Source organism: Molothrus ater, chromosome 2 (genome assembly GCF_012460135.2).
Source record: "Molothrus ater isolate BHLD 08-10-18 breed brown headed cowbird chromosome 2, BPBGC_Mater_1.1, whole genome shotgun sequence".
NCBI classification, from domain to species: Eukaryota; Metazoa; Chordata; class Aves; order Passeriformes; family Icteridae; genus Molothrus; species Molothrus ater.
Window position 1 is genome coordinate 52,529,745 of NC_050479.2, and position 17,258 is coordinate 52,547,002.

The window sequence follows — 17,258 nt, forward strand, 5'->3', positions numbered from 1 at the left end:
CCAATGGCATGCTGTTTTGAAATTGAGGATTTTAGAACTCCTTAGTGTCATGCAATAGAATTATTAAGATTTTTAGATTTTTTTTCTAATGTGACAGCAAATACCACACTTTTGTGCAGAAAAGAGTGAGTTTATCTAGGTGTTGAACCATAATACTTTTAAGAGAAAGATCAATATGCACTTAATCCTCTTATAGTCAGAAATTGTTTTTTCTGAGCACAGCATGATACAATCAGAAGTATTTTTTGATAATTTGTATTAAATTTGCACATTTTATTTTCCTATTCTTTTTTTTTCAGTTCTCCAAAATATCCTTGTAATCTTTAGTTTGAAGATTTTATGCTATTAATGTAAGAGATTTTTAAGATTCTAATGTAAAAACAAAATTTAATATTATGGTTGGGAGGAGCATTATAACAAGAATTACTTATTCCAGCCTAAAATAAATTCTTTTTAAAGTTTATTTTATTCTTTTTTACCTTTTATTTATTAAAAAGTGGGTCAGTCTGCAAGGTAAAGATAACAACTTGTGAAATTACAGAATTAAGTGCAATATAAATATTAATTAATGGTTCTTTTCCCCAGTATAAATTATTTTAGAGGAACTATGTGTGACGAGAATCCTGCCATATGTTACTCAGATAGCATTAATCCTAAAGTCACATTACAAATAAGCAACACAATGTTTGAAGACTGTTAAGCCTTGTTTTGAAGATGTATTTATGGGTTTATTCATACTATACTAGGCAGTTATTTCATTCTTTTCAAGGAAGTAAATGGCTGTGAGGTTTGCTCTGTGCCACTGAAGATAACACAAGTTTTATCATGGATTTCAATGAAAATAAGGAAAGAAACCCAACAAAAAACCCTCCACAGCCTGGTTGATATCGAGATATTCCAAGTCCTCTATTCCATTTGATACAGTACAGTCTCTCTTTTTATGCCTATTATGTAGTTGAATTAATATTAGTTTAAAAAGCAATTTTTCTAATACTTTAAGTTCAGGTCTCTGGGGTGTTCAGTCAGGGAGATTAATCCTTCTTTTCTTCACTTTTTCTGTAGAGTTATTTATATAGAGCTACAATTATTTATAAAAATGTGTTTCAATACTGTATGTTTTGTAAATACTAAGTAAATAAGTTTGACTTTGTTATCAATACTTCTTTTTTTAGGCTGCCTGGAATTAAAAGAAGACACCATTGAAAACCTTCTAGCAGCTGCCTGCCTTCTCCAGCTCCCCCAAGTAGTAGAGGTTTGCTGCCATTTTCTAATGAAGCTTTTGCACCCATCCAACTGTTTGGGAATACGAGCATTTGCAGATGCACAAGGGTGCACAGAGCTTATGAAGGTGGCTCACAACTACACCATGGTAAGGCAGTTTTGGAATATCTAAATTTGAATATTTTGAGTCCTATAAGAGACTCTCCTTGTAGGGTCTATCCTCTACAAGAAAAATACTGTGTTAGGCTTTGGATTGAAATTATTCTGTATTATATTTGGTATTTCTATGGAACTTCATAAGTGAAAACCATTATAGTGGTGATTCCTAAGAACTTCAGTGAAGTTATGACAATTGGCCTTCTATGATGGGTGCACTGTTCGCTGGGTCAGAAGGGTATATAACTTATTTAGATGCATGCTCTCATACAGGTGATAATAGTGAAGTGTTTGTAAATCATTATAATACTCTAATCACTGTAGTTTAACCCTAATCACTGTAGTTTAGCATTAGGGAAGCTTTGTAATTGTCATTGTTCTGCATGGAAACACTATGAAGGGAAGTTTTCTTGGGTAGTTGGTTTGGGGTTTTTTGTCAAGAATTTTAGTCATCCTTTTAGTCATCTGTGAAGTAGATTAAGACAGGAAGTTCTAGAAATAAGAAATTTTATCTGGCAATATTTAATATTTTTCTAGATTCATCTGACAGAACAGGTATGGAATTAATGTCAAAATTTAACCAGAATTAATGAAGCAGAAATATACTACTTATTCAGAAATTAAATCATATTGGTAACCATTGGATTTTTCATAGTTTGACAAGACTAAAAACATCTGGCTCATGAAATTAAGCTTACGTAAAGAGTAGATTATATATAATTTATGAGAAATAATGGTCCCTTTACGTCTCTACTGAAATTATTATTGAAGTAATAGAGCACATTTCAATGAATCTCTTTCTCTTCAGCATTTACGTCCTTATTTTATTTACTCTTTTCTATAACTAATAACACATTACAATTCACAGTTTTAACTGTGGTTTTTTTTACCACTACAGTTCAGGTAGTTATACCCATGGTACACTTCTGGAGCAAGTTTTGAGATTTCTCTATATTGCAGGTCCAAGCTAGTCAGGTAAACCTTGATATGTCAGTAGAGAGAAATAAGCTGTCAGAGCAAAATTCATATGATCTTCTTTTGAATGAAATTTTATTAGGACTGAACAGATGTGTTTTGAAAAAAATCTAACCTTTTTATCAATATATTTATTAGATTTATGTATTATTTTTTCAGTTTGTTTTGTTGTATGAACATGATAAAAATAGAGAAAAAAATTGATTTCAAAAATTTTAAAACTGTTTATGATTCTTTAAAAGAACTTATTGAAATGTTTTTAGGTGAATGAAATTACTCATTATAGTTCATTTGAAGACTTGTGACTAATACATATCTAATGTTTCACAAAGTTCACAAAGATCTGTGCCTTGTCTCAGATATTGCGTATATGATTTATTAATATTTTAATGCTGACATCTAAAATCTCAATTATGTGTAATGGGAAAATCACCAAAAAAAAAAGCAGACCATAAAGGAAGTCAGTTGTAATTAATAAGCCAGTTATAATTTATCTTCAAGGGCATTTGCAAGCATGCACAAGTCATGCTTTCTCTTTGCAAGAAAAAAGATAATCACCATGAAATGACAATATTTTTTTCTGACCCAGTGAAAACATAACCCTAAAAAGATAAGCTTCATGGTGTGTGATATTTTCACAGACTTTGTGTTACTTTGTTTAGGTGTGAGTCAGCTCACATCTATTTGACTTACTGTTTTGTGTTAACGTGTGTGGAAGACCAGTTGTGAGTGGGGAATAGCCTCATTGCCAATCTTCAGTACAGCACTTTCAATCAAAGAGAATCTAGATAAGAGAAAAGTGATTAGTTCTTCTACATGGCTGCATAACCAGGGAAAACTTCCACGTTCAAGGAAGATACCCTGAGGAGTGTGATGGAGGAACACCAGAGACTGGGAATATGAGGGGAAGGAAAGTGAGGAGCGCAGGCAAAGAGCAGATGAATTGTCTCTGAGGTGACAGAAAGAATTATTCTTTTCTTCAGACTTCAGGATGGTAGTATTGACTGTGGTGAGGGCAAACATAAAGTAGGGCAAGAGGGAGTTTGTTAACAAACTCCTCCAGTCTTATGCAGAGGACTTGAGGGGAAGTGCTGGCTAAAAAAATTATGGAAAATTCAGTGTTTCCTTAAAAAATGCTTCTCTTGATTTCTAGAGAACTTCAAGGTCCTTTCTTTAAGGCTTTTTGGGGTGCTTTTTTTAAGAGTTCGAAGTGGTGTATCTCAAATTCTTGCTCTATGAATCTTCTTCCATAGTGTTATTGCAAAAGCTTGTTATGAATGGGAAGTAAAAGTATTCCCTTAACTCTGGAATCTTGTGCAGTTGTTTGCTTGAGAAACCTCAAAGAAACAATAGTTCTATACTGGTGTAGGAATGGGGAACAAGACAAAGTTTTTCAAATAATCTTGCAAAAATAGTTTTATAGGCATGGCTGATATGATTGTGTAATAATTTTGAGATATGACTCAAGTTAAATCTAATCTTTGAATAATTCTGCTTCTTTGCTAATTACATAGTTGAAATTAAATATTCATTTATTCATTTGAAAAAAAACAAGTAATAAAACAATAGCTCTCTGCCTGAATTATACCTGGCAAATGTTATACAGCTTTTCTCCACCAATTACTTTTAAGTAGAAAGTCTCAATTGTCTTCACAATAGCATTCTAATGAAAATCAATATATTTTCAAGAAATATTTTGCTTCATTGAGTCTCCATAAATGTTTTAGTCTTCATTTTTCAAAGAAATCTACTTGCCTAGTTTCAGACTTGATATAAGTTCTAAATTACACTGTTGTTATATAAGTCCCTTTGTGCTTTCACATAACATGTTATGAGGGCAAGACATTTGAGCTCATAAACTTCTTTATACTGAAGAAGAAAAAGCTCCTGAAGGGCAGACCAATAATTTAAGAATCCTGTTGGCAGAAGATATATAATTTCAGACATGTTTTCTGTCACATTGAATAACTTCTATTTCCCTAACCATGAAATCTGTGGAAACAAAGAATACAAACTTTTATTTGCATAGGGCTTGCAGGTATGTCCTAACTATGTAAATAAAATTTGTTAACTATAAAGTTATATATACCTTTCCACGAGCAGAGGTATAATATCCCTGGTGTTTACTGGGATATTTAGCCTTAAGTCTCAATTATAAAATTATTAATTTGAAATTCAAAATCCAAGCAAGGAAGAGCAAATGTGATCATATAAGAGGGGAGAAAGTGAGGACATAAAGAGACAAAAAGCAGTGAAGGAAAACCAGTTAACATTTGAAAAATCCTAGAAAATAAATTTGCCGTATAGCAAAATATGAGATTAGTGGAAGAAAAGAGGAAGGTAGATTTCATAAAAATTTGGTGAACAATGAATGTTGGAGATTTCTGTGTTTGTGTTCCCTGTACTTATTAGAAATGGAACTTGGATGGCAACATTTTAAATGAAAGCTTTACAAAGAAGAAATTTATAAGAGAAAAAATGTAAATTGTACTTGGTTTCTTTTTTAGACACATCAGATTTAATGTAGTTTGTTTTATTTCTGATGTATGAACATACCCTACCAGTGTTTTATGGTGTGATATTTTATTTTTTTAAATTATTTTTAATGGATCTGCTAATTAAAATGGCAGCACAAATATCCAAGTCTCTTGATTTAAGACTTCTGTACTTCTTAATTGCAATCTGGGTTGTTACTAGCTTGTCAGTTTCTGAGAGCTTTCAATCTGCAGAACCATATGTCTGATAAGTTTAAATTCCTAGTTTATTGCCGGTTAAGTTAGATGATTGTAGAATGAAATGCATGTGTGATGTCTTTAAAAAAACCAACCATAAAAGCAGCAAAATGAAACATATTAATAAGCTGAAGCAAATGATTTCTTCAAGCAAGCATTTTTAGTGACAGTTCTTTAGTCTAGTTATAAGGGGCTTCATATATAGGGAAGCTAACCTCTGAAGTCTAAAATTTATCAGCTTGTCATACTTGTCAGAAATTTCAGTCATACTGTATGGACTTATCTGTCTCTTTAGAAAACAGACTTAAGTGTAATTTGAAATTGTGATGCCTCATTGGCATGCAATTATTGTTAGAGTAGAAAATGTTTTCAAATATGCTCTAATTTGAACCATTGTGTGTTTATTGGTGAAGGTTTGTAATAGACCATACTAGATTAATAAACTCTGTGGCTTCAGTGTACCATTAGCCCTTCTTACAACAACTACTTTGGTGCATTGGTAAATATTGAAAGAGGAAAAGTATGTCATATTTTTCCCTAAAAAGATAATTGCAGTTTGGTTTTAAAGCCTGGAAAATTATTTTAAAAAATACTCATACCAGGTATGGTTTTGAATACAAGACTTGGTTTTTTTTTCCCCAGTAAAGGCCATGGTCCTGCTTGTGTTAAAATGTACAGGTAATGATTAGAAATTGAGAGTGTTACCTTCCAAGATAGAGTACCAGAGTCTTCATCTCATTAGCATGCCATTTTACTTAAACCTGATTGCTTTAAACTGAAAACTGAAATACCTCATAGATATAGCTATTTAATCTCTCAGTGCTTCACCTCTTAGGAAACTTCACTTAAACCTCAGTGATCATTTTTGTTCTTGAAACTGCAGTTTGAAAGTTGAAATGATAGAGTTTCTTCCCTATTTTTATTTCACCATTTCAAAACTAATTGCTAAGCATAAACTTGTAAAATCTTCAAATTACTTTGATGCACTGAGCAGAAGAATGGGCATAAGTAAAATTTCCTTGACCAGAAGAACATGAATGAATAAAGTGATTGATGTGTCTGTAACCCACTCATAATGTTAGCAATAAAAACAACCCTAACATATGTTCCAAGCCTGGGAGACGCAGAATGCTTGCAAGTGCCTTTGAATGAAGTGGTAAGAGGTGTTTAGCTTCTCAGAGATGCAGTTCTGTGCTTTGCACTGCAAGGGTCATTAGTCCCAGCACAACAAAACATTATTCATACTTAATTATGAGCACGTATCTCAGTGACATGTGCTGACTCTATATGGGCTCTTTAATTTACTGAGAATTCTGATTGTACTGCAGATGGAGAAGCCATTTCATTCAGTTGAAGTGTATGCCTTATGCAAATTTTTAATGATCTTTTATGGCGAAGAGCTTCAGTGATCATTTTATTAGTTATGTTTATTATCTAGGTTACAAAATTTCACAACAGGTGAAAAAAAATCTGTTGGGCTGGAGTGGGGGAGGAGTGATATGTAAAACCTTTCCTTTTCATTTACTACATTTTATCCTGAAGCATAATGAAATATTGTAACCTTACTCCATATTCAAATTTAAAAAATATTATTGATATATTGATAAATGGTCATAACAGTCATTAATGAGTTATAGTTGTACATTTAGACATCAGAGTTTATTTCACTGTTACTGTTAGTTTTAGTATAGCTTTAACTGAAGTCAGATAACAAGTGAGGCAAGAAAACTCTCTAGTATTGTAATTTAAAAATAATAGTTCTTTAGAGTCATGGGAAGGAGTAGTATTCCTCAATTTAGTGTTCCCACTCAATCACTCCAAACCATGCACTGCTCACTCCCTGCCCCTTTTCTCTCCCCCTCCCCCTGCAGAAGGACTGGACAGAACTGGAGGCACAAAAGGTAAAGATCAGAGGCTGAGATAAGAGCAATTTACAGGAAACAGCAATGAGACAGGAAAAGGAACAGTAGCAGCAACAATAGTATACAAATGACAAAGTGTACAAGAAGGAGGCAAATGATTCACATGTTCACCATGGGTTTCCCCCACAGCAATACTCAACTGCTTCATCGACCACACTAGCTGACCTGGAAGGGAGCTTTTCCCAAGTCCCTGGAAAATGGTATAAGGTGGTATAGAATAACCTATAGGTGCTTGCTACCCCTCCTCTTGGCTGCTGCAACAATTAACCCTGTCCTGGCTGAACCCTGCCCCAGCTGATTAACGTCGTATTATATACAGGGTTGTAAGGTTTCTTTCTACTGTTTAACATAGCTGACCACATGCTGCTCAATAGATACTGATCAGATAAAAGGTTTTTTTAACTTCAAATTGTATTTTGTTTTGACCTCTTCACCACCACATTGGTGACATATGGATAAACAGACAATGAGATGGATGGAAAGCTGACTAGACAGAGGCCCAGAGATCTGTGGTGTGTAGTAAAAAGTCCAGGTGGTGATCAGCAAATAGTAAAGTTCCTCAAGGATAATTTTGGGGTCCAGCACTGTCTAGCAACTTCAGTAATTATTAGATGATAGGATGGAGTTCTCTCTCAGCAAGTTTGCAGATGTCATCAAACTGGCAGAAGAAGGTGATTGATATGTTTGAGAACAAGGCTGTTATTTGGAGGGCATGTTGAAGCAATCGGCTAAAGTCACAGAATCATTAAGGATGGAAATGACCTCCAAGATGAAGCCCTGCCTTTGAATAAATACCACCATACCCACTAAACTCAAAGTGCCACTTCTACTTATTTTTTTTTTTTTTAATATCTCCAGGAATAGTGATTTCACCAGTTTATTGGAGAACTTGTTCCAATGCTTCAAAACTCTTTCAGTGAAGAAATTTTTCCTGGTATGCTGAGCCTCCCATCATGAAACTTGAGGCAGTTTCCCTCTACTTGTCCTCCTCTAGTTGCCTGGGAGAAGATGCCAAACCCCACTTCAACACAAGCTCCATTCAAGTAGTTGCAGAGAGCAATAAAGTCTCTCCTGAACCTTCTTTTCACCAGGCTAAACCACCCCAGTAACTCCAGTCACCCTAAGAGGATTTTTGTTCCACACCTTTCACTAGCTTTTTTGGCATTGCATTATGGCCACTCATCCCCAAGCCTGCAGTGCTGCATGGGGTTGTTGTGACCCGAGTGCAGCACCTGCACTTTGCCATGTTGAGCCTCACACGACTGGCCTTGGCCCATCAATCCAGCCTTTCCAATCCCTCTCCAGAGCTTTTCTACCCTTCAGCAGATGACATTCCTGCCCAACATTTTGTTTCCTGCAAACTTACTCAGGATGCACTTGATTTCCTCATCCAGATCACCAATAAAGGTATTAAAAAGGCCTAGTCCTGAAGTTCAGCAAAGGGAAATGCAAAGTCCTGCAATCTAGGGACAAATAACCCCATGAACTGCCACAGGCTGGGGAGCAAGTGTCTCGGAAACAGCTCTGCAGAAAAGGACACAAGGTTGAGAATAAATCAGCAATGTACTCTTTCTGCAAGAAGGCCATCAGCATCCTGGAGTGTGTCAGTGAGAGTGAGAAATTTAAAGAAGGTGATCCTTCCTTTTTGCCACCCATGAGAGCAAATACAAAGTGTTGTGTCTCCTTTTGTATTCCTCAGTAGAAGAGAGACATGGATATAATGGAGTTAGTCCAGGGGAGATCACCGCTGGTTGGATGCTGGAAGTCTGAGGAAGCTGGGCTTGATGAACCTGGTGTACTGAGGGAGACCTTACTGCTCTCTGCATCTACATGACTGGGGGGATACAGAAAAGGGTCCAGACTGTTGTTGAGGGTGCAGATTAATAGGCAACAGACATAAATTAGGATGTAGAAAATCCTAATTGAATATTAAGATTATCGTTTTAGAACATTGGGAGTAATTAAATACTAGGAAAGTAACAATCACTGGAATTTTTGGGATCTGTTCTGGTAGGTATTCAAGACATGACTGAAAATGTTGCTAAGTAACATGACCTAGCTAAGACATATACTGAACAGGAACCGTGACTACATGAGGTGACTTTGAAGCAAAATTATTCTAAAAGGCTATTAAATATATTTCCTGTATGTTTTTAGTGGTAGATCTGAGCTATGTATCCAGGGATGACATGAAACAAAAGTTCAGATTTTTTTTTTTAAATTTTACTTTTCAAGCAATGTGCAACAGATGGGTTTCCCGGAGCTAGCATTTAATTGACTTTTATTAGCAGTAAGCTATTGGTAGCATGTTAGCAACAAGTTAATAGTAACACACTGATATTTTAAAACATTCTGCAATTTTCTGTTTCTTATGTTCAGAGTACTAGCTTGGAGTAAAAAGTTTAATTATACTCTATTTAAAATGCTTCCTTGGTCTACATAGAATGCTAATTTTAAAGAAAACAGGTCCTTTTACTTGACTAGGTAAATTCTGATTTTTAAAGCTGTTATTCTTATACTCTTTTTAAAGGTTAGTTTTTTATAATGTCCTTCCTCTCTCTAGCATCCCTTGGACAAGAAAAATTAAAAATTGAAATTAATCCAAAGCCACAAGAATAATTGAAATAAATAATACTACCAGAGATAAGAAATGAAAAACATTTTGGAACTTACAATCCAATATCAATTTTGCCTGACTGATATTTTTTGAGGTTCAGAATTTTCTCTATTTTACCCCTTTAAAGCCATACTAGTGATCCACAAAAATGAACAATTGCCAAATGCAGCAGTGCAAACACAAGCAAGAGTGACAGAATCCATGCCACTTTGAATTGAACCACAAAATTTGATCTTTTATTTCTCTTGACGACTTTCTTAAAATATTTCAGTAGCTTTTTTTAAATATAAGCTATTATTGCTATTATTATGACTCCTACTCCCAATTACTTTTTTCTTTTATTTTTTGAGAAGAAATTGTACTTTATAGATTACCTTTCACACTTTGTGTTTTTAAGATTCTTGTTTGAAAGCAATAATCAGCACTTAGCTCAGTGTGCTGCTTTCATTTTAAGTTCTCCTTAGTACAGCTGTGACATAGCACATTACAGTACCACTCCATCAAGACACAGTTGGAGAAGAAGAAGGTAAGAGTGTTTCAAGAACTAGCATATGGACAGCAACATAATTAATATAAAATAGAAAAGACAACTGCTGGTGGAAAAATACTGTGAAATCTACAGGAAAATAGTTAAGGAAATAGTCTATAATGCTTTAATCACAATTTGATGGCTTCACAATCACCAGGAACTTCAATTTAGCTGCCTAGATGCTATATTAAAAAGGTTAGTGTGGCAAAATTCTATATTATTCCTAGAGAGGGCTGCTCTGAAAAGCAGTGTTCTCAGCTAAATAATTTTTTTACATTATACACATGTATCAACTGTTCCTATAGCTTTAATTTATTTTTCAAGTTTATTCTAGTCCCAGAAAACTGAATATTCAGCAGCAATGTTAATATCCCATTGAACTAATACCTTCTATGCTTCTAGGCATATATTTGCATACTAAGGGTACTCTGATAGGTCCCTTCTTCTTCATATGGTAATTGTCTGTGGGGTCAGCAGATCTACATCTCAATCTCTCAAGTGAAGAATATATCAATTTATAAATCCTGCTTTATCTGACTGAACTGTAGGCAGCAATAAACTACTGCTCTTAGAGGTATCTCAGGGCAAGCAGATTTAACCTAACAAGCATTGGTGAGTGCCTAAAATCAGCATGAATTTGTTCCCGTATGTACAGAACTGCAAACATCAACCTAAAAGAGCACTCCAAAGACAGTGAATCTTGGAGGACTTTCTTGCCATTCATGGAAAAAAGATGAGAAACAAGGTAGCTGAATTTTGTAGCTGTAAATTCAAACCTTTGAGTCTGCATAGCAGTGTAGAATCAAATACCTGGCATTTTTGCATGCCTTTCGTAAAGTAAAAGGATGTGTCCCAGTACTAGGGATAAGCATTCTTTCTTTGTTTTCATGAAAGTGTTCAAGGGGGGGTAAATAAAAGCCCAACATGAGTTCTTAGACTGTGTGTGTAGAAAATCAGTTGATGTCTAAGTTCTCTGAAAATGTAGTATGTATTGAATTTCCAGTTCAGGGGTACCAAGAAAACATGACATAAGCTCGAAGTGCACTTCCTCTCTGCTATTCCCAAGAGTTTAGCATTGAGAAGTGGTCCTTTAGGGTAGAAAGAAGACTCACTAGTGCTTTCCATGAGCATCTCAGACAACTAAGAATATAGTCAAACTGGAATATGTAGCTGGTGGGAAGTGAAAAAGAGCTAACATTGGACAGGGTGATTGAATTGATACTAGTATGGGGAACTCTGGTAGGAAAAACAAAAGAAGGAAAGATACAGGAATGAGACATGATAGAATAGAGAATCTTAGTCTTTGGACTATGGTTGAAGCAAACAAACAGTATATGACCAGTAGAAATTTTACTCTGTAGAAACTCCATTACCAAAATTCTTTTCCCTGTTCATTGCTCTGTTTTCTGAAATCATCAGTAGCTTATATTGTTAAAATGTCTTGAAAATATTCAGTCAGATCTTATCTGGCTATAATGTGTTCAGTACAATGCAGGACAGACCTCTTATTTCTCTGTTGACTAAGAAAGAATTTGCAGTCATACAGAAATAAAATCAATGAAATCTCAAGGAATGCTATGTTTTTTGATACTTCCAGTACTGGGGGAAAAAAAGATAGCACTTCAGAGTAGAGGTTAGCCTTGGTCTTTCCTGGAGCAGTATAAGAAACTCAGGCTTTGAAGTGTTCTGTCAATGTACAGGAACCCTTCAATACAATAATAACAGATGTTAGAAAATCTTCATACAGAGATATTGAGAAAATAATATCACCTGCAAGTGTTTCTTCCTAGACTGGAGGCAGGGGAACAAAAGAGTGTATGTTCTCACTTAATACCATTGATATTTAAAGAAAGAAAATCTTATTAATAGGCAAGACTTTGGTCTTTCCATTTCATTAGCATGTTACTCCATCCTGAGACTTTTTATATGCTGTTCCATAAAATTTTTCATTTTATTCAGATTCAGAAAACTTCTTGTGGTATTGCAAACTTTCAGAAAGTTCTTTTCTGTTGTGGAAGCATCACAGCCTTGGCCTTAATAAAGACTTGGGTGACTGGATACAATGAGCCATAGCTGATAACACAATGAAAATACAACTCACTCTAACAGAGATAGAGTATGATAAGCTTTGGTACAGGCTGTGGGTCAGCAAGCAAGAGAAAAAGCAAAACCTGAAGCTGCCAGAAAGTTACATCATATCATCATGGACTGATTTTATGTGTGGCCTGTGTAACACCTCAGTAACAGGGATTGGGACCAGAAGGGCAGAGGAAGGGGCATATTGTTATGCAGGCATCCAACACTGAGCTGCAGAAATTACTGCATTTCCCCAGGCTCCACTGTGTCAGCTCACATTTAGGGACAGCTTTGGTAGCTGGAACTGTGTGTGGGCTGTATGTGTAGGAGTGTGAAGTTTTTCCTGACACAGCTTACCCACTTCTTTGGTTCAATTATTAAATAGAACTTTGTGGCATCACACTGTCTGGTGCTCTTTCTCCCTGCCCCCTCCTCCTTGACAACTGTTCATGGTGAATTTTTTTCTTGGCACCAAGAAATAACAGATTATCTCATATTGATTAGAAAACATTCTTACCAGAAATACTTTTTTTTTTTTTCTTAATGGAAACATAGAACTTAAAAACTATTACATTTTTGTAACTCATTTAGACTTAGAGGTTTTAAAGACATTGTAATACATGATAGCTACCTATAAAAGAATCCTATATATATATATAAAATATTCAAAACCAAATATGTATCTACTTTTATCTAAAAATTATAAAAAGTGCAATTAAATCTTTATAGAAAAGCTCATCAGCCACATTGGATCTGCTTTTTTTCTCACAACCTGTTCTGAAAAGAAACCAACAAAACTATACAGCAACAATAAGATGTGATTTTTATATGACTGACATGTAAAATGCAGGAGACTAGGCCTGGAAATATAGCTGTACATAATGAATTACATAATTTCCTTTTTTGCCTCTCCCTTTCACAATATCATTAATTTCTTTCACTTTCTCTGTGTCCTTCTCCTCTCCTTCCTTCCTCTGTTCCTTCCACTGTCTCTCCCTCCTCCTTCCACCTCCCCTATGTCCTTTTCGTCTCCTCCCTCTTTCTCTTCCTGCTTTCCTGCCTTCATGTCCTCTCTGCTGGCTGCTTGCTTTCCTTCCTTCTTTCCTTCCTCCTTCCCTCCTCTTTGATTTCCATGCTTTACTCTCTTTCCATCCATGATGGGTTCCACCTCTTGGTCACTTAAAGTAGACCCACCCTTAATACTTGTCAGTAGTAATTATCTTCCACACTGAGAATACATAATGAAAACCTTGGAAATTAAGCTGGAAAGGCAGTAAATATTGAGAAATTCAAAAGGATTATGATAATATATGTTAGCTTCAGTGTTCAGGTATGCTGTTTATTCATAAGTATGTATATATATTATATAAATATGTATTTATGTACATATATAACACATAAGCTATATTATATATAATTATGGTTGTCAGGTTCAATGTAATGTAATTTTAATTGTGAAGGCCTTGATACTGTGTAAGCACTTCTCAGCAATAGCAAAAACATCCCAGTGTTATCAATGTTGCTTTCAGTATAAATGCAAAAAAATCATAAAAATGTTTCCCAAATATTCTGAAAATGTAACCAATGCTGACATGGAATGAAAGCAGTAATTATTGTTGCAAGTGTTGATATTTTCTAGGGAATGGGAAGCTTCTATCAATTCAACATTCCCCTAGGTAGAGAAGACTTTTTTCAATTAACAATTATAGCTGATCCTTAGTTCCATGAGGATTTGGAATCTGGAGATTCTTTTTCTTTTTTTATGATCAGGCTTGTCTTACTACTTAATGATCCCCCTTGTATGTAACCCCACTTTTGTGACATTCAGTGTACTTGCAGCCTAGCAGCGGAGAGCAACTGTTCTATAGAATAAGATGAATGGCTCAAAAATTAAAGGAAAGAAAGTAAGAAAGATGGGAAGAAGAAAAAAACCTCTTTGAGTGATTCCTTTAAATAACTTCTAATCTTTTGGAATTGCAGTTCCAAAAGCCTTTCTGAAGATGACTGCTTCTGGATTACTTCAAAAATTAAAACATGCTTCAAAAGAAGATGAATCAGTTGGTTCTTAGAAGGGAAGAGCCTTACTTGATTTTGAGATTATTATCACATCTAGCACTTTAAAAAGTATTTTGAGTAGCAAAAAATAATGTAATTTAAACAGACATAATTTCATTAGAGTCATTAAAGCTAACGCTTGTTGATACCAGCTGGCAAACATATACTTCTAGAATCACGCTACAACAATTGTTTCAAATGTTTTTAAGGGTATTGCATAAACCTTCATGACTCTCTTTATATTGTTTCTTTACTTGCAACCCCTGGAATTATTTGTTCATAATGGTGCCATATTAATATCATACCTGATGTTAACCTGTTTACCAGTGTATTTTACAGGGTTGAGCATATAATAATATGGTATAATCTGAGTGTCCTCCATAAGGAAACATTATTAAGAACAGGGTGTAGAGAATTGTGTGAATATTTATTGGGGCATTTCTATGGGATGAAAAAGTTGGAAAATCTATCACTTAACACCAATGTTGTTAAAAAAATGAACTTAAAAGAATATTCTGTATGGTTGAAGTGCCCATAATAAAAGACTGACAGTTGACTCAAGGTTAAATATAATTTACTTCAATAATTACTCAAAAATACTCAAGCCACTGAAGATTAGACCTAATATGAAGCAGCTGTGTTTCATTCTCCCCTAAGTCATTGTCTTGGAACACTAGAATTTTCAACTTCAATATGAATTCATAGTTACTGAGCTCTCATTACTTGTCATAGGCTTGACTGAAAATTTAATGCTCAACAGAATTGTAAGTCATGGCAATTGGGTATTTAAATTCTTTTTTTCCAAGAGTTCATGTTTGTTGTCAATATTTCTATTTCATTCTTAGAACTCCCCCTGGTGGGTTATGTAAAATTTAAACAAACTCTAAAGAATATTCTTCTAGAGGCTGATTTTACATTTTTCAGTACTAAGACTATTTCAGTTACCATTTTATATCTTGATAGTATCTATATATATATTACTTAAGTTGATACTAATTCTCAGAGAATCTCTGAGGCTTTTGCTTGTCTATAATGTGGGTGTCCTCTAGCATAAAAAGGAGAGTATATTAAAAAACCCCAAACCCAAATAAAACCCAGTTCCAATAAGTAGAACAGACTAAAATCTGTCAAAGATAAAAGGATTGTCAGGTCATTAATGAGAAATACCAGCCATGAAGAATTGCCTGGTCTGGTAACTTAACACTACCATTATTTTTAATGTGCCCACAAGTGAGTTAGTTACATACCCTAGGAAAAAAAAATGAAGGGTCTGAATTTGAAATTATACTCTAAGTAAGAAGGACCAAGAGAGGAATACTAGAGCACAAGAAACTGTAAGGGACAAGAAATATCATAGTGATATGTAATTATTTATGTACTCAGGTTAAGACAGAGCAGGTAACTGGAGAAGTCTTTATTTAATGTGTGAAACTGGATTTTATACAGATAGAAACAAGTTGATTATTGTGAATGTTTTCCACAACTATGATACCATATGGCTCATTCATTAAAGGAAGAAACTGAAAAGTAGTAATGGTAAATGGAGTGGCAGGTAGGTAAATAATAAGAATTAGAAATTATCAAAGAAATTCTGATAAATTGAAAGTGTAAGAATAATAGAATAGTGAATAGTGTCTGTTGGAGACCTGTAGAACTAGATTTTTAAATAAATTCTGTTGTCTTTCAAGTTGTAGAAGTGAGAGATTTTATGAGGGACTGTCATTATGGAAGATTTGGAGATGTAAAAAATGTAGTAGGTAAATATTGCTAATAAAAGTAGGAGCCAGGCATTTCCAGAGATAGTAGTTGCCAGGTTTCTTTACCAAATAATTACTATTATAAGCCAAAGCAAATTCATGACCTCATGGTTTGAGAGCATCATTGAAACATTGGTTCTCAAAGATAAAATTGATTCATGTGACGACTTTACGACTTTATCCATAAAAAGAAGGATAAACAAAAAATGAGTAGCACTTAAAAGTCTTGATTGTAAAAGTAAAAAAATATTATAATTTATTAGTCAACTTGGCCAAATAGTTCCTAAAACCAAGATGGTGAGGTGATCAATATCTTTAAAATCAAAGGTATAATATAAAATTAGGTATAGAACTACTGAGATTTTAGATTCCCATAGAGAGACGAAATGCTTGCACAGAGGATTCTAACCAAATAAATAATTTCCTCAAACACAAACCCAGAAAAAAAAATTAAAAATGAGCTAAGAACATATAAGTAATGAAAAAAATCAGTGCAGAAAAACTAGAAATCAGAAAATACAGACATACAGTATAAAGTGCCAAGAGCATATTTTAATTATTTCTTTTCAACAAATGCGAGGAAAAAAATATCAGATTTTAATTGCTAAATCAAGAAATAACAGTGTAATTACAGTGAGATAGTGAGTGTATCTACCACTAATTGTATAAATGTCATGAAACTTAACAGAAACATGAATTTGCTTATAATAATTACACTAGTTTCCCACATGTAGACCAGAGCAGGATGTGCTTCAATGAAAACTGAAGTTCTTGAAGGGAAATTTACCACAATAAAAATCAAGGTAAAAATCAAGGTAAAACTTCAAAATGTATGCTAATGATACATGTACATATATGTGTTTATGTACATACATATATTTCTATATATCGATACATATCTATAGATATGTACTCAAATATCATATTTATAAATATACATATGTATATATCTATATGGAATAGATAAAGAACTCCCTTCTATGTCAGTCTGGTGGTGTGGGAAAAAAAAAACCCACAAGCTAATCTCTGGATACAGTGGTGGATTTTGAAATATTTTGTATAATTCTCATATTCCCATTTTTAAATAGCACTTGACATTTGGAGGGTGTGAAGTGGGGAGATATATAGGATTACAGGACAAGAGAAAATGTCTTGCAATAAATATCTTAGAGTGCTCAGGCTGTTTCAGCTTATTAAAAAGAAAAGAAGACAGGGTTC

General features: G+C 34.3%; 1 protein-coding gene across 2 annotated transcripts in view; it reads left to right on the plus strand.

Moving 5' to 3' along the window:
* KLHL1 (kelch like family member 1) overlaps positions 1-17,258 on the plus strand; it is a 218,527-nt gene that overhangs the window by 79,707 nt on the left and 121,562 nt on the right. For both annotated transcript variants that reach the window (XM_054518600.1, XM_036387829.2), the window contains exon 4: positions 1,173-1,369. In XM_054518600.1, coding sequence (XP_054374575.1) covers positions 1,173-1,369 — 197 coding nt within the window. The remainder of the gene's footprint in view (positions 1-1,172; positions 1,370-17,258) is intronic.